Below are 18559 nucleotides of genomic sequence, written 5' to 3'. Positions count from 1 at the left end.
ACAACAGCATGGGTATGACTTAAAAGAACATCAGACAACCTAAAGATACACCATTAAAAATGATATAATCTGAAGAATAGAGGGAAAAAATTATAATAAATGATCAGAGCCTCAGGGTCCTGCAGAACAATAACAAAATGAGGAGTGGAATGAGAGGATGGGTGATAAAAAAGTATTTGAAGAAATAATGGTTAAAAACTCTCCAAATTTGATTAAAGACATGATTTTTCTAGTTCAAGAAGTTCAGCCAGCTCCAAGCAAAATATGCAAAATATAAACTGCACATTTAGAAACATTAATGTCAAACTGTTGAAAACTAAAGATAAAGAGGCAATCTTTCAAGCAGCTGAGAAAAGTGACACATTTCATACTGGGGAACAATAATTTGATGGACCTCTAACATCTCATCAGAAACAACAGAAACTAAAAGCAGCAGAGGCACAGCTTTAAAATGATGAAAAAAAAAATGTAGCAAAAAATATCCTTTAAAAATGAAAGTGGATTCTACTTCCACCCAGATTGTAGCAACTGGAAAGAACATCGTTTCTACTCTAAAAAATAAGAAAGTGCTCTGAAGACTAAGTTTTCAGGCAAACAAGTAGCTGGAAGTCGAAGGAATGACAGAGCCATTAGGGAGACATGAAATGGAATCACGGGCTTGCCTGAATAAAGAACAGAGAAAAGCACAGAAGGAGCAAAGAAAATGTGGAACAAAGAGAACATAACTAGAAAGATAGCAGGTTTACATCTGACCATGTGACTATTACATTAAATGTAAACATTCCAATTATGATTAAAAGACAGAGATTGATAGGATAAAGAAGAAAGACCCAAGTATAGATTGTCTATAAGAAATACACTTTACATGTAAATGCATCAGTGTTTTAAGAATAAAATAATGGTAAAAGATGCCATGAGAATACTACTATAAAAAAAACTAGAGTGGCTACATAAATGTCAAGTAAAGTGGACTTTATGATGAAGAGTTTTGCTGAGAATAAAGATAGCTGTTACATAATGACAAAGAGGTCATAAAGAAGTCTTAAAAACTCAGATATATATGCACCTAAAACTAGCTTCAAATACCAGAAGCAAACTGGTATAAATGAAAGGGAAAATAGACATATCCACAATAACAGTTGGAGATTTCAGCTTTCCTCTTCAATAATTAATTGAACAAGTAGAAAATCAATAAGGAAGTAGAAAACGTAAACAGTATCCACCAACTTGATTTAATTGACACTTATGGGACACTTCACACAACAGAAAAACCCACATTCTTCTCAAGTGTGTGATCAAAATTAAAAAAATTGTTTTTAATGTTTATTTATTTTTAAGAGAGACAGGGAGTGACATAGAGTGTGAGTGGGGGAGGGACAGAGAGAGAGGGAGACAGAGAATCTGAAGTGGTCTCCGGGCTCTGAACTGTTAGCACAGAGCCTGATGCAGGACTTGAACTCATCAACTGTGAGATCATGACCTGAGCCAAAGTCAGACACTTACCTGACTAACCCACCCAGGCACCCTGCGTGATCAAAATTTTTAAACTGCATTTCTGTTTAATAGAAATGAACAGTTGGAAATTGAAATTGGAAACAGTCCCATGTACAATATAGCAGAAAAACCATGAAATACTTGGGCAAAATCTATAATATGTACATGACTTACAGGCTGAAAACCACAAAATATTCATGAGAGAAGTTAAAGAAAACCTAAATAAATCAGGAGATAAATTGCTCACGGGTTCGAAGACTCAATAACATTAGGGAGTCCGTTCCCTCCAACCTGATCTATGGATTCAATGCATTGTCAATCAAATCCTCAGCAGTATATACATATATCTTATAGAAGTTAAAAAACTAATTCTAAAATTTGTATGAAAAAGTGAACAACTAGATAGCCAAAACAATTTTGGGGAAAAAAAAGAATATGGTTGGGAGACTTGCATTACCCAGTTTCAAAACTCACTGTAAAGCCACTGTTATTAAGACAGTGTGTTATTAGAGAAAGTATATATGTGTAGACCAATGGGACAGAATTGAGTACAGTACATAAATACGATCAATTTGATTTTCAGAAAAAGTGCAGAGGCAATTCAGTGGATGAAATAGTTTCAACAAATTGCCAAAATATTAACCTTGATTTATATTTTGGACCATATGCATAATTAACTTAAACTGGATCACAGATCTAAAGTCTAAAACTGTAAATGTATCTAGAATAGAATAGAGGAAAAATACCTTTGTGACCTTGGGTAAGGCAAATATTTCTTAGACACAACACAAAGCACAAGCTTTTTGTTTTTAAAGAAACGTAATTCCTTTATGTAATCAATGAAGTAAACTATATTAAAATGGAAAACTTTTGCTCTTTAAAAGACACTGTTAAGAAAATCAAAAGACAAGTCACAGACATCACTAGTCATTAGGAAAATTAAAATTAATACCGCAATGAGATATCACTATACACCTGTTAGAGTGGCTACATGTTTTTATTGTCCCTGACAAGAATGTGGAGCAATTGGGACTTCCATACATTGCTGATGGGAATGAACAATGGCATAACCACTGTGGAAAACAATTGGCAGTTTCTTATGTAGTTAAACTTACCATGCAACCCAGCAATCCCCCTCCTCAGTATGGGCTCAAGAAAAATGAAACCCTTTCTTCACACAGGAACCTATATGAGAGTATTTTTAGCATCTTTGTTTATAATTCATAATTGCTAAATATGGAAAATAATCAAAGAACCCCCAACGGGTGAATGAATAAACTGTTATAGCTCCTAAATGGAATACTACCCAACAATGAAAAGGAACAAACTGGGGGCGCCTAGGTGGCTCAGTCGGTTAAGCTCCTGACTCTTGATTTCAGCTCAGGTCATGATCTCATGGCTTGTGAGCTCGAGCCCTGCATTCGGCTCTGCCCTATCAGTGGGATATTTTCTCTCTCTCTCTCTCTCCCTCTCTCTCTCTCTCTCTCCCCGCCCCTCCCCCACTTGCGCAGACACACACACTCTCTCAGAATAAATAAATAAGCAAACATTAAAAGCAAAAAGGAACAAACTGCTGATACATTCAAAATGAATGATCCTCAAATGCGTGATGGTATGTGAAATGGACCATGCTCAAAGGGCTACATGCTATTTGATTTCACTTACGTGGCTTCGCTCTGGAAAAGGCAAAACTGTGAGGACAGAAAACATCTCAGTGTTTTTCAGGACTGTGAGTGGGAGGATGGTTCACTGCAAAGGGGCATAGAGGAACTTGGGTGATGGCAATATTCTGTATATTGACTGTGGCAGATTATATGCATTTTAGTAATCTTATATATTGTGCACCGTATGGGTGAATCTTATTGTAGGTAAATGCGACTTCAATGAACCTGACCTGGAAAAAAGAATGAAGGCAAAACAAAGTTATTTTCAGATAAAAGAAAACTAAGAAAATCCAGTGCCAGCAAAACTGTACTACAAGGCATATTGAAGGAAATTCTTTAGAATAAAGGCAAACGAAACCAGATTAAACTCAGGTCCACAGAATGAGATGAAGAGCACTGGAAATAGTAAATATGTGAAGACCATTTTTTCCCTCTTTATCCCCTTAAAATACATACATGCTTTAAAGCAAAACACAACACTGTATTTGGGATTTATAATATATGTAGATTTAATGCATATGACAACATCAAAGATGGGTCAAGAACAGTATATGGGCCTATATGGTTTCCAGGTTTCTACATGTTATAAGAACTGTTAAAATATCAACCTTAGGTAGTCTGTGAAATATTAAAGATGCAAATGGTAATCCTTATAGTGATCACTAAAATATAAGACAAAGAGGTAAATGTAAACAGCCAATATATAAATTAAAATGACATTCTAGAAGGGATGTAGGAAGTGAGCTTGGGGGGAGGGAAGACATTGCTCTAGGGACAGGCAAGGCTGGGAGGGCAGTGTGACAAGGTCTGTGTGGCTGAGTACTAGATGCACTTCGATCCGCTGAGAACATGTCTACAATTCAAGACCACAGAGTGGAATGTGCTTTTCTTAACTCAAATAAAATAGGCAACTTAGCCAAAGTTTAAAAATAGAAAGCAACGCAAGACAATTTCCAAGACAGAACCTTGCAAGGGTAAGATTGTAAGGGGCAGATCATTCAGGATGTCCTCAGTTTAGCAAATACACTGTTTCAAGTATTTACTTCCAAAGAGTTGCAGGAAATTCAGAATCATTTCACTGGAGACAGTATCCTAAATGCCGATTAGATTCCCAGGCCATAGAAGATAATGCCACATTGCAATAAAATAAGACAAAATAATTAAATAATAATACTGAATAAGAAATGACTCTCCCTGACTCTAATTGGTAGAAGCTTTGGAAGACATTCTAAAGAGTTCTTCTGGACACATTCAGGTGAGATGCCAAGTTCTTTAATTAGTTATTTCACTTCAAAGTTAACAGCTTTCTTTTTCTTTGCAAGCACATCATCATCTTGTGCTTGGCAGTCGGAATTAGTGTGGCGGGTAGTGGTGTTTTATAGGTCACAAAAAAAGATGAGGGAAAACAAGACACCAAAGGTACTAGGCTAAAACTGGAAAGAGGTTTCTAGGTGGTGTACCTGTATCTGTGAGGAAGAGGTTAGCTGATGTGGAATTTCAATACTCTAAACCGTTCAGAATCAAAGGAGAAGCAGAGAGTACTTTTTATGTTCTTTCTGCACCAAGAGGAAAATGTGTTGGGTCATTCTGGAAGCAGACCAGGAGGAGACTACCTATCACCAGTACTCTCCTGGAAGAGCTTTGCTATTCTTCGGAGTCAATGGAGGATATGTGGCGCTGGAGGTGGAAAGGAGGTGAGGTGGCATGACAGGCTACTTGTGTGTGTGTGTGCGGGGGGGTTGGTATTTGAAAGACAGATTTAACTGAAAATGTTTTATGGGAGTTCAGAGTTCATGGCAAAGGAAGCACCCCTGAAGGTTGGGTTGAATTTATAAAACTGGAATGCAAAATATGAATTGATGGAAGCAGGGAGCAAAAATAGGTCAAAGGCATGCAAGCAAGAATGAAAGGAAATGAATGAATGAATGAGGAAAATATTAGACTTGCTGCTCGATTTGCCTCCATCCTCCATGACCACTGCTTTTGTCCAGATGCTGACCACTCATGCCATCATGGTCTGCCAGCCATGTGCTTTTCATGTTGGCTCAACTACCTCCATATCCATCTTTCATATTCACAAGACTGTAACGTTAATTTCCCTTGAAAATCTGCATCATCGCTCCCTTGATCAGAATTCTCTAATTCCCTCACTGAATCCAGGCGGAACTTGTCTATTTGCCTGAGGAAAGGATCCCATAGTCTGACCCAATGTTTTTTCTTACATTTCAACCTAAACCACAGCATTCTTGCCTCACTGCGATTGTTCACGTGATGTTCCTGTGTCACCTTCCCCTTTTCTCTTCATTCCATGCATTGACGTCTTCTCTTTTGTCACTCATCCATCCTCTCCACAAACATTTGCTGAACACTATATGGCAAGGACTGTGCCTTCAAATGGGTTCACAATCTATTCAAGTAGACTGACCTATGACAACTAATTGTTTCTCAATGGAATAAAGCCCTAGTTGTGCTATTTTTCAAGTATTATGAAGGCCTAGGACTATGGAGGCATGAACTGCATAAGTCAGAGAAGGTTTAACTTAGAAGGTAATATTTGATCTAGGTTTTGAAGGATGAAAAGAAGGTCAGCAGGTATAAAAGAGAAAGGTATTTGAGGCAAAGGAAATAGCATGTTACTAATTACACCTCACTTACTTTTCTGTTCTTAGAACTACTATAGTTTCTACTTACATCATGGACCTCACAATTTCAGTACTTATGGTGTAAAATGATTAATTTTCAAAAAATTTCTTAATGTTTTTATTTATTTTGAGACAGACAGAGACAGAGCATGAGCAGGGGAGGGGCAGAGAGAGAGGGAGACACAGAATCCGAAGCAGGCTCCAGGCTCCGAGGTGTCAGCACAGAGCCCGATGCAGGGCTCGAACTCACGGACCGTGAGATCATGACCTGAGCTGAAGTCGGATGCTTAACTGACTGAGCCACCCAGGCGCCCCTAAAATTATAAGCACATTAGCCATCTCAACAAACTTCTTGACAAGCCAGTTCATATACTCTGTTTGTATTCTCCTTAAACCTTAGCAAAGCGCTGATCATTGGGCACATAGTTAGGACGACAGAGATGTTGACAGATTAATCCAATAATCTGTCAGTGTTTGTGTACTCATTTGTTCGTGCCTGTGTTCCAACAGAACTTTATTCAGGACACTAAAATTTGGATTTCATAAAATTTTCACAAGTAATGAATTATTGTTCTTCTTTTGATATTTCAAAGACTTAATATTTTAGAGCAGTTTTAGGTACACAGCAAAATCAAGGGGAAAGTACAGAGAATATTCCACATATTCATTGTCCCCACACATGCATAGCCTCCCCTACAATCCATTTTCCCCACTGAGTGGTACATTTGTTACAATTGCTAAACCCACATTGACACATCATAATCACTTAAAGTCTGCATTTTACATTAGAGCTCACTCTTGGTGTTGTATACTCTGTGAGTTTGGGCAAATGTATAGTGACATGTGTCTATTATTATGGCATCATATAGCATATTTTCATTGCCCTAAAAATCCCCTGTGTTCTGCCTGTCCAGTCCTCCTCCCTCCAACACACACACACACACACACACACACACACACACACACACACACACAAACACACACACACACACCCCTTAGTTTTTATGTATAAGGGAAGGAAACTAATGCTTACTGACCACTGACCGCATGCTAGGTTCTGTGTTAAAAGATTTACACGTGTTCCTTCTTGTAGAGAGATTAACCAGGCAGTGGGCTATTTTGGAGGATGAAGGACTTAGGAAAAGGGAGACTAATATAGACTTCAATGTAGCAAACCCAGGATGATCGAAGAAGATGCCTCTAATGGCATTTAATCAGTCACTATGTACCAAGGGGAATGGAAAGAGAAGACACATTTCGCTCCTGAAGCCCCTCTTTTCATAAGCTCCCATGAAAAGGATGGGAGCTTCCCATCCCACCTGGTAGCAGTGATGTCTATGATTTGCTACTGACTGTACTAAGCTGGAATTCTTCAGGGACTTCACCTTAAAAGGGGGAGTGTGTGACAATGAAGAAAGCATGAGCTTCAGAGTCCAGTGAAACCCTGGTTTTCCATGTTACTAGCTGTGTCACATTAAGGAAGTTACTTAAACCCTTGAAGCCTTAATTTCCTTGTCTGTAAAATGGATTCAATAGGAACTACCTCATAAAATTGTATATTAGTTGCATAATATCTAGCATACAGAAATGCTCTGTAAGCCTTCCTCTCCTGCCATCCCTCCCTTCCTATGTACAATCTATTGGAACTGAAGAGTTTGAAAGCACCAGACATGACCAATAAAGCAAAAGTGCTTTTCTTTGGCAACATTCTTTATTACAGACATTTTGTTCCCTCAAATGTCGACTCTTGCTGATGTCATGGTGTTAGCTGGTCGACATATTCTTGGAAGGCTAACCTTGTTTATGGATGCTTCAGTTTGCCAACAAATCCACATAGAGAAATTGTCACACATTTCCTAGAATTCAGAACTCCCTTGTTTCTATTTTTTTGCGTAAGTCACTAGCCTACTTTTTCTTCGGTGCAGAAAATGAAGCATTTTGTACAGACGGAAATGAACTATTCTCTTTCTCAGTTTCAGCAAGAAGGACATTTATTCTATGTTCAACAAAGTCATATTCAGTTTTCCAAACTGAGAAATATTTAAGGGATTTCATTATATTTGGGGAAATTTTCATCAATCAGAGATTTAACAGCTACCAAAAAAGACCTCCACAATTAATCTTTTATAACATGAGTGTGACTTGTAATCTCCACACTAAGAAAAAAAAAATAACTAAATATAGGGGAAACCCTTCATAAACTATAATATTTCTTGGCAAAGAAAAACTGCTTTATGATTTTAAAGATATGTTTGAGAATTTAAATGAAACGTACATGTTTGAAATTAGTGCCAGATGCAGCCCAATTCAAGCCCAATTCACTGGCTGCATCACATCACTATGATTTAGTAAAAGGTATTCAACGATTGTATGTTTCATAGAAATCTCACAAATACAAGTATTTCATTCACAAAATGCATGGTTTGGCAGGTTTCCAGGGCAGGAATTTGCTGGAGGCAAGGTAAATTTATTGATTAAAATAAATCAAATGACTGACATTTCCCCCAGAAAACTGGCAAGACAATGATATTCATAGACTGGAAGTCTTACGACCAGAGCCAGAAGAAAAGTCTGAGCTATTTACATTTATTATAGGAATCCAATAATGTGATAAACAGATGATTGAGAATTCTCAAATTTTAAATTTTAAAATACATTTTTTGGGGGTAGGACTCTCTGAGTCTTTTTTTGTTTTCATGTTCATTTATTTTTGAGAGAGACAGAGGGACAGAGCACGAGTGGGGGAGGGGCAGAGAGGGAGACACACACACAGAATCCAAAGCAGGTTCTAGGCTCTGAGCTGTCAGCACAGAGCCTGACTCGGGGCTCAAAATCATGAGCCATGAGATCACCACCCGAGCCAAAGTTGGATGCTTAACTGACTGAGCCACCCAGGCGCCCCAACTGTCTAAATATTTTCATATGAGGTCTGCTGTTTGTAGGCTTTTAGAATAATTATATTCCTCCTCTACCCTTTGCACATTTATATGCACTGAATAATGAGGACTCTTTGATGGAATATATATAGAAGCAATCCAGATAGTTCTTGAACGGGTCATCATCACTTGCCGCCTACCCTGTGTCTCAGTTCTTCCCCCTCTGTGCTTTCTTTCCCCATGCTGGTCACATTTCCACCAACAGCATTGGCTATGAACTGAATGTTTATGTACCTGCAAATTCCTGTGTTAAAACTCTAACCCTCAGTGTGGCTGCGTTTGGACATGGGGCCCTCAAAGGATTAAGGTTAAATGAGATCATAAGGGCGAGGCCCTGATCCCCTAAGATTAGTGTCCTTGTAAGAAGACACACCAGATAGCTTTTACCTGCGCACACGTGTTCTTTCTCTCTACAAACACTAAACGGAGAGATACCTTGAGCACGCAGCAAGATGGCCGCTGCCCACAAGCCAAGAGAAGAGGCTTCCAAATGAAATCTGACTGCCGGCATCTTGATCGTAGACTTCCCAGCCCTTATGAGAAATTAATTTTTGTTGTTTAAGCCCCCCACCACCTCTTGGTATTTTGTTATGGTAGCCTGAGCAGACTAAGACCCACCATTAAGAGGCTCAAACGCAACAGCTACAGCAACGTTTTCATACATATCAGTTCTTTGCCTGACTTGTTAAAGATTTGGATTGGGGGGAAATGCTATTGGGAAGCTGGGCACAATTGACCAGGAGAGTTTCACACAGATCCTGAAATCACTCAGACCTGCTTCTGTTCTAGATTCAGAGGTCAGCATGAGAAAGGACTTTAGGGACCTGAGCTTGTCAATTCAGGTTTTACTATGATTCTGGGGTTACAGAAAACTCCATAAACCTGGCATATCCTTCTGGGACCTGAGGGTGAGGTAATGGGTAGCTAACTAATAAGCTTAAACATCTGTTTATACTAAATCATGATATATTAGAGTGCGATGAAAAATTCTTACACATTTTTAGAATGTTTCAAAGAAAAGCTTTATTGATCATGTTACCAACAGTGACAACAGGTAGCTAAGACTTAATATTACTGTGGGCCAGGCAATGTGTTATGGACTATGCGTATTTTCTTTTATCATCCTCACGACACTGGAAAATAGGAAAATATTCTTAGTCTTATTGCAGAACACTATTTCAAAAAATGGAAGCATTTCTAAAATATCGCGCACTCCCATCACTATCACATTATACTGCTTTGTATCCTTCATAGCGCTTTTTTGGGTTTCTTTTTTCTTAGTTTCTACGCTACCCCAAGCCCCTCCCTGGGGCCCGAACCAGTGGCGGTCACGGAAAAGGGGCTCAAGGTTTTAGCCAATGTCACACATCTGGTCAGTGAAGCAGATGGTAAGCGCCAGGAGAGCAGGAGTCGGGACTGTTTTCCGCTAAACAAGGTGGCACGGTGCCTGCTCAATAAATACGTACAGAAAGAAAAAAAAGGAAGGGAGGGAAGAAAGAGGGAGCGAGGGGTAAAAGGAGGAATGAATGGAAACGTTCCCAGGAGAGCCTAGAGAGCACCTCCCTCCTTGGGGAATGAACTCAGTTCAAAGTCTAAGCCAATACTTTCATCACCCCCAACATCAGTGAGCAGCAGGGAATGGGGAAGAAAAAAAAACAAAGCCTTTAAAAACGTTTAGAAGAAAGGGGGGAAACGGTAAGAGAAAAGAAGTAGAAAGTGACGAATCCATTGCTGCAAATAGATTTCGAAACGGAGCTAAGCGCGGCCGGTTGCCATGACGACCCCGAGGCCAGAACGGCCCCAGCCCATTGGCCGAGATGCCGGAGCCAATGAGAAGGCGCGGTGTTGGCGGGGTCATAAGATGGCTGCCGGGCGGCCGGCTCCTGACGGGTGAGTACCGCTGATCGCCGGGCCGCCTCTCCGCCGGCCGGGGCTCCGACGAGACGGGTCCGGGAGGGCCGGGAGCGGGGAGCGGGCGAGCCAGTATGGGCGGCCTCACAGCTCACGGCCGAGCCAGCAAAGCCCCCGCCGGGGCCCACGGGAGCGTTGGTGGGGCTGGCCTCTGCTTTGCTTGGAAGGGGCGTCGCAGCGCCTTCCCGAGATTGTTGGTGGCAGAGGGGTTCTCCGTCCCACCCCAAACTGAGAGGGGGGACGAGGCTTTCGTTCGGGGAAGCAGGCGCCTGTTTACAACTGCTGTATCCCGGGGAAAGAGCTGCTGTTAGTGCCAGTGTCAGCAGGCTAGACGTCCTGCCCCCGATTGTGCGGCGCTTAGTTCTGTGCCCGGGATGGGATTCTTCCCGTTTGGGGATCCGAGCGTGGCCCTGCCGCCGGAGAGCCTGCCGAGCTCGGGGTGGTGCCGCCCTGCAGAAAGAGGTGTACCTTTCTAGAGCCACCCTCTTGCAGTAAGTATTCTCACGGCGGCATCCGACTTAAAAACGAGCCGCCAAATGTTACTGGTTAACTGTCAGTCTTTTCCATGCAGGGTCTTGGGACGTGTTTTCCAGGCCTGGATTAAACAAATACCGCCTCGCATTGAAACATACGCATACGTACAAAGTCCTGCTAAATAGTTTGGGTAATCGGATTGGGACCTTAAATTGGAAGTCAGGCCTCTGATTCAGTTGAACCTGAATGTTGATGCATACTTAAAAGTGTTGTTGTTAAGTAACTAATTCCAAGTCACAGAAACCGATTATCGTGCAAATTGTTTTAACATTGATGGTGGATGGTGGTTTATGAGTGTTACACAAAAGTCAAGATTAGATTCAGATCAGACAAAATTCAGATTTCTGTGGTGATGTCTAATTGAATATAAAATACGGGAAACAAGACAGCTTCATATAGTGACAGTGGAATTGAAATTCTGGAATATCAGAGACGGGAGACCTTTACCCATTAAACTGCTCAGATTGGGTTTTGGTGACAGGCAATTGCCTGATCTTCCAGAAAATTTGACATTATTACCCACACCTCTGACTGTGAGTTTTATGTATACAAGTTAGTATAGCATCTTTTTTTTTTTTTTTTTTTTTTTTTAATTTTTTTTTTTTTTCAACGTTTATTTATTTTTGGGACAGAGAGAGACAGAGCATGAACGGGGGAGGGGCAGAGAGAGAGGGAGTCACAGAATCGGAAACAGGCTCCAGGCTCTGAGCCATCAGCCCAGAGCCTGACGCGGGGCTCGAACTCACGGACCGCAAGATCGTGACCTGGCTGAAGTCGGACGCTTAACCGACTGCGCCACCCAGGCGCCCCTAGTATAGCATCTTAGATAACTTTCTGCACTTAAAGAGTGAGAAAAAAATTTTTTCTTGATCAAATGATAACAGAATTACAGGCTAAGGTCATTCTTCATATCCACTCTCAAATCTTTGTGTCCAAGAATATATTACTGCTCAAACTCTGCCCTCTAAAAGCTTTTGAGTTGAAGCCATCCAGTTCTGGTTTTCTAAAACAAACAGGTCACAATGCATCAGGCAAGTCAGTTACTTCACCTTAAAAGGGATTTAGATAGTAATTCCTAGTGGAACGGTTGCTGTAGGGATTAACGGGAAAAGAGTTTCTGTCACAGTGTTTATATGCCATATATAGCATTGACTTGATTTGTTTTTCTTTCTAGTTGTTTCTTGTGTTGTAACTGGAGTCCCTTTTGCTTTCTCCAGAGCATCTTTCAGGTGTTTTGTCTGACACGCAGTCTTACTGAAAACTAGAAATCTTGGCTATGGTGGCTGGGTTGAAGAGAGAAACCTTATCTACTGGGGTATTGGGGTTTAATCAGTGTTGCCTCTGACTCGTATATCACGTCTCTTGAGAATGGCTGAGTAGTTTTCACATTGAAAGGGTAATTTGGAATGACTTGCTTTAAAATAAGGCACGGGGTGAGGGACGCTTCAACGAACTAGAGAGTCACTTTTCGGAGCAGCCAAAACAGGGGTAACAGGAGGCCGAACGTAGTACAATTGGAAGCGTGTGAATGACATACAGATGCTATGAGTTTAAAGACTGTTTTCGAACGTGAACCCAAAGCAAGTCGCGAAGCAGCCCCTTCATATTGGCTGATTTACACTTCGGCTGCTGCTCACGTGGACAGCTCAACCTTGCAGGCTCCTCAGTGACTTATCTGTGCTTGTCGGTGGTCGTCGAGTTGCCTTTGTCTGTCCCTCTATTTTTTTTTTTTTTTTTTTTTTATGTTTTAAACAGTCACAGGAGAATGGCACAGACATTTGAACATCCCTTTAAAGATGTTCAGGAATCGAGTTCAGAAACGTGCGTTATTTGAATTTTGTCTCATTTTATGGATTTGGATGTCGAATCTGGTATTTAAAGTTTATTTTGATTTTTCTTTTTTTCTCTGTGGGCACACACAAGGAATTACCACACCAGCCAGTGTCCTCCTGAAGACAACCCTTAATGCCACATCAACAAGCGCTAAAAACAGATGATTATGAGGAAGTCTAAAAGTGACCAAAAAATGCTGGAGAGCCGGCGGGGAAAGGCCGCTCCAGGGCAACTGACAGTGCTCCCCAGCGTGAGGCACGTTTGGATGCCCAAGGCGTAGACCCACCCTGTAGGGACGCCGAAGTAGTGCTCTAGTGGGAAAACTGTGCCCGTCAGAGAGGCACCTGCCTTTCCTTAGCAGCCACAGCTGACGGCGTGGGCCAAGTCGTACTTGGCTGCTGACGGACAGAGGCTTGCTGTGTGTGTAGAGTGTCGGCTCCACGAGGTTAGGTATTTTTGCCCATTTTGTCCACTGCTGTCCCCGTGTGTTAAAGAGTGCCCAGCACACTGGCCATGCACAAGACGCTGTGGACAGGGGAGAGAAACAGTGGCTTCAAACATAGAGCCCCAGTTGTGCTAAGAAAGCTAAATCTGAAATTTGTTACTGTCCTTAAGTTCTGAAATGGATAATGAGCCTAAAGGTATATTATAGGTCAGCGGCAAAGTCACGTTGGTGCTTTTTATCATTCCCCCCCCTCCGTCTGCTCCTCAGAACGCTAGAAATATTTTTATTGATAGCATAACGTCCATTTTTCAGTAGTGGCATATTTCACGTGATGTCTTTTGTGCTACCAAAGCATCTAGTACCCATTCCAACTATTAAAACCCCCAGGTCAGGTTTAGGATGGATCCAGGCCTTACGGGGCTTGGAGCTTATGTAATTTTGGGTCTCCCCCTTAAGAAAAGGAATACAGATTCTAAATAGAAAATTAGGTATAATGCTTTGGAACGAACGGCCTGTGCAAAAGAGGAGCCTTGAAACTTGGGCTCCATTATCTTCCTGCTTCTGGTTTTATTGTTCCATTCAGGAAACCAGACACCAGTATTTTTTATAGAAATTTCTGTTAGATCGTGGAAATCCGGGAAGTAAATGACTTGTGTCAATGCAGCAAATGCACCTCCACCTTAGCAACCTCAAAACTACCTACCTTGTGAATGTCGCCACCCACAATAGAAATTATAAAAATGTAATGTGTGGTCACAGGAATACTAATAGCAAGAAGAGCTTAGCATTGATCCAGCCCCTAGAACCTCCCAAACTGTGGTGAGCGTTTTCATAGCTTATCTCATTTAATTCTCAGAATAACCCTGTACCCAATATAATTATCCTCGTATCACAGAAGAAAAAAACTGCGGGTCAAAGGTGGTGAAAATGATTTGCTGGTATGTGGTGGGGTGAGGATTACAATTGGAGCAGTTAGCTCTCAGAGCCCTTCTTAAAAAGCCCGAAGAGTATTTTGGTGAGGCTATTTCAGAGGGCTAACAACTGATGAGGCTGCACCCAAACTGCCAGAAATAAGATCTGATTCTTTTGACCTGGGAGGAGGTCCTTAAAGGTTATCAAGAATCCGTTATTCAGATTAATGTGAAATCCATAATGCTTTTTTTTTGTCTCAGAGACAATGGTGATGGTTTTCTCATTAGGTTGATCACAATAGGAGGCAGAAAACTCAGCAAAAAATATTTCGATCCTTGCATTTTATTTATTCCTTGAAGTTGATAGTAAATCACGAGCAGTACAACCAACTTCTCTTTTTTAAGGCATCTTTTGAACCAAGTGGTTTTGACTGAATATGTATGCTAGAATAGACTGTGCCAGGAGATTAGTAGTGAAAATGTACTCAATTATCATAATTTTAGCAAATGCTTGTAACTCCAATTTTTAAAAATCACTTGTGATAAACTTAACAGCGGTTAATATTCTCTCTACCAATGGGCCATAGAGCTAATGATAAATATTATCCTCAACTTTCACCCTAGTTTCCTAAATACAGTATTTTTATTCAAAAAAGCTGTATGTTTTTATTAAATGGTTAGGATTATACTCCATTTGGTATTATTTTAGCAAACAGTGTAAAAATAAAAACTAGGACATTCTTTTTACCACCATGCTTTCCTCAAACTACCTGCACAGCCTAAAAATTTTCCTTTGAAAATTGTACTTCTACTCCTTAGACAATAAGTCCCCTGAAAGTTCCAATTTCAAATACTGGTGAAAATCCGACTTTAGTTTCTTTCTTTAATTGTGTTGACTTGAAATACAATATTATAAATCTTAGATTGTGTGAGTGTATGTTTTTAGACCCTTAACATTCTTGAACAATGAATGCTTTTACTGAATTTATTTTTTTTTAGACAAAATTATCCATATATTAGAGATCCAGGTCCTATTTTCTTTAAGTCATTCATCTGTAGGTGTGTCTTATAACAGATTTAAACGAGACAAAAATTTATCCAAGCAAAGATTTCAGTTATCTTAATACGGAAGGTACATCCCATCCCATTTTAGATTAAAAGAAGGAAAGCATATGTGGACTGTTCCCAAACCATTGGGATAATTGCTAGACTCTTGGGGTTTTAAATTTCTTTCCATTTCTACTTTGTACGTCTACATTCATCTTTTTCCCTTTAGAAGAAGAGATGTGGAGTGGGCTGCTACCTCCTGGCCTAAATGAAAGTGATATTGAGTTGAATTCTGAAGATGAAGCCCCATTAAAGAACTCTGGACTTAACTTACAGGAAGATAACGAAGATGGGGCCATTACAAAAACAGAGATCTCAGATTTCCCTACAGATGGACCAAAACCCGACGTGGAGGCAAATGTAAATGCCTATGAAGAGTGCCCCTCTGGAGTTCCCTTCAATATGTGGAATGTAGGTTCTCTGTGATGTGTTCTTATTGAAGCCGGTGCCTGTGTGTTTGTGCATGCTCCTGTGTGTGTTTCTGCCGTGGTCAGAACGCCTGTGTTCGGGGGAGATGAGAGGTAGGGAAGATTGACTCAGAGTACTCTGTGGGTCTGCGGTCAACCCGTTGGCCACTCAGGTACTTGCTTTCATTTTTATTTTGTTTTTTATAAAAAGAGGAAGAAAAAAACTGGTAGGATTAGCTACTTTGCCTAACATAATACATGAGTTTCTATCCTAATTTGATCTCTTTGTCATCTGTATGAGTCATTGAATTTTACTCTCAGATAATCAGATTGACTTAGGTAGAAATAGATGAAGATAAAAACTCAGATTGTGAAGGAGTCTTAGAGAATAGAGTATCTCAAGAAGAACTGAACTCCTTTTGTTAAATTTGTATTTTTATAAATGCTAGAATATATTTTTAATCCGTAACGTGTTTGTAATTTTTTGAATATGTGCCTTGCTTCAAAATGTATTTGTTTCTTGTTTTTCTTTTTTTTAACTTTTATATAGAAATTTCAAGAATTGCATAAAAAACATTCTGAACAGAAAAGCTCAGCATCAGGATTCAGAAGAAGGAAGAGAAAACGCTCCAGGAAAGGTGCTTTGTTTTAATTCAAGTTAGTTGTCAGTAGTGCTAATGTTAAGTTGTGACTAATTGAGCTCAACAATTTTTAATAAACATAATTTTGAAATAACAAATGAATACTCAGGTATTGACACTTTGTGAATTCTTTTCAGGTAAATTGAAGAATGAAGAAGAGTCTCAAAGGTGGGTAGAATTTAAAATGTTCGCCTATTCTGGACAGTATTGTAAAACCTATACCAATAGTTGAAGTACTTACCTCTGAAACATAGGAACTAGTTTCTGTAGTTCGTAATTGTGGTGACCAATTAAAAACACTAAAAATGAGTTCTTGTCTCTTCTTTCAGTGCCCAGACCTCAAGTGAAGCCCAGTGGAAGGAGCTTACTCAGTATTTTGGAATCAATGATAGGTTTGACCCCCCTGTTAAAAAGAAAAAAATTGACAAGGTAAGATATTTTTTTATGGCCTCTTAGATTAGTCAGTAGAAAATGTTTGAAAATTGTAATGCTTGTAATTTGAAAATGTTTGTAATGAATTCAGTGAAAAAGTTAAAACACTTCCTGTGTGCCAAACAAGATGCTAGGTAAACATGTAAATATGTAGTTATAAATAATTAAAAAAAAACATGCGGTTAAGAAGGAAGTAAACAGGATTGTTGTAAAGAAATTTAAAATGGATACCCCACTTTAGGTGGTCAGGGAGGGCCTTTCTTGGTAGATGCCATTCCATTGAGACCTGAAGGATAGGAAGGAACCATCCGTACACAGAATGCTCGTGAAGAGGTAATAACCTGCGTAAAGGTCCTGGGGAAGAAAGAGTCATCATGGGACATTTGAGTAACTGTAAGAAGGTCAGCCTGGCTGGAATGGAGTCAGCGAGGAGGAGAGTGGCCCAGGATAGGATTGGAGAGGCAGGCAGCCAGGGACCAAAGCATGAAGCACCTTAAGGGCCCTGGTAAGGAATTGGGTTTTAGTTACAGTGCAGCCGAGAGTCATTCAAGGGTTTTAAGTTAAGAGAGTGATATGGTCGAAGTTGTGTTTAAAAAGATTGCTCTTGTGTGGAGAATAGACTGTGGATCAGCAAAAGTAGGCAAGAAGAGAACAGGTAAGAGTCTCTTCTAGGCACAAGAGGACGGTGACTTGAGCAAGAATGGTGCTACAGAAGATGGAGAAGAGTGGACAGATTTGAGGTCTACTGTAGAAGGAGAGTTGGCAGTATTTGTTATTTGCCTCTGATGCTTGTGAAGTGATAGGATTTGGGGCATGAGGAGGGAAAGAGAGCCATTCAAGTGTTACCTTCAGCAGTGGTATGAACAGTGATGCTAGTTACGAACGTGGGAAGGCTGGGGAGGGGAGAAGATTTAGGGTGGCCTCTGTCCAAAGTTCAGTTCGGGGCATGGGTGGTATGAGCAGGCAGGAATAGAGAGACGGTTGGTAAAATGAGGCAAGAACTCAGGACAATCTGAGCTGGAGATACACAGTTGAACGTCCTCAGTCTATAGATGATGTGAATCCTTAGTAGAGTCTTGAATGAGTGAGTAACTTACATATTCACATCCTGGACTCCAGGAGCATGAAAACTGAGCACTGAATGGTAGGGCTAGAGGCTCAGGGGCCTGCCTGGTTGAAGCCCAGGTATACTGTATCGTGCCTGTGTAGACAGATTCCTCCTTCGTGAATCATTTCTGTAGATCACTGTGTGTACACAGAGACCATTACCATTTACTGATTAATCAGTATTTCTTGTGAAATAGACCTCAGACTGTAAACCCATCGTTGGGGGGTATTGCATCATTGAGGGCATGTGCATTAAGGAACTGACAGCAGAACTTTGCATGTAAACCTTTTGATTCCAGCTTTGCTAAGAATTCTTGTCGTCAAGTTCTAGAGCACTGGGGACTTGAAACTAGGATCGCTTTCTCCTACATCATTGCTGCTTCTGAGCAATCTCTTTTTCACAAATGTTCAAGCAGGTGCAGAAGTGCTTAAATGCCTACAAACAAAGATCACATGAAAACCCAGGCTTTATGACCCCGTTCTCAGTCCTCTGGC

At 40.4% G+C, this 18559-nt stretch overlaps 1 protein-coding gene across 3 annotated transcripts in view; it reads left to right on the top strand.

Annotated features, from left to right (window-relative positions):
• The first annotated feature begins 10529 nt into the window (after positions 1 to 10529).
• The window catches only part of FAM204A (family with sequence similarity 204 member A), a 39542-nt gene continuing 31512 nt past the window's right edge, over positions 10530 to 18559 (top strand). The window contains exons 1-5 of one of the 3 annotated variants that reach the window (XM_045439100.1): positions 10530 to 10626; positions 15647 to 15888; positions 16435 to 16522; positions 16663 to 16693; positions 16855 to 16954. In XM_045439100.1, coding sequence (XP_045295056.1) covers positions 10554 to 10626; positions 15647 to 15888; positions 16435 to 16522; positions 16663 to 16693; positions 16855 to 16954 — 534 coding nt within the window. In that variant the 5' untranslated portion in view covers positions 10530 to 10553. Of the gene's footprint in view, positions 10627 to 11118; positions 11139 to 15646; positions 15889 to 16434; positions 16523 to 16662; positions 16694 to 16854; positions 16955 to 18559 lie in introns of those variants that run through there. The other 2 variants (XM_045439099.1, XM_045439101.1) reach the window with 2 other exon arrangements.

The sequence above is a fragment of the Leopardus geoffroyi genome, chromosome D2, assembly GCF_018350155.1.
Source record: "Leopardus geoffroyi isolate Oge1 chromosome D2, O.geoffroyi_Oge1_pat1.0, whole genome shotgun sequence".
Lineage (NCBI taxonomy): Eukaryota > Metazoa > Chordata > Mammalia > Carnivora > Felidae > Leopardus > Leopardus geoffroyi.
Note: the sequence above shows the minus strand (reverse complement) of the source record. Positions and strands in the feature narration are given on the sequence as shown.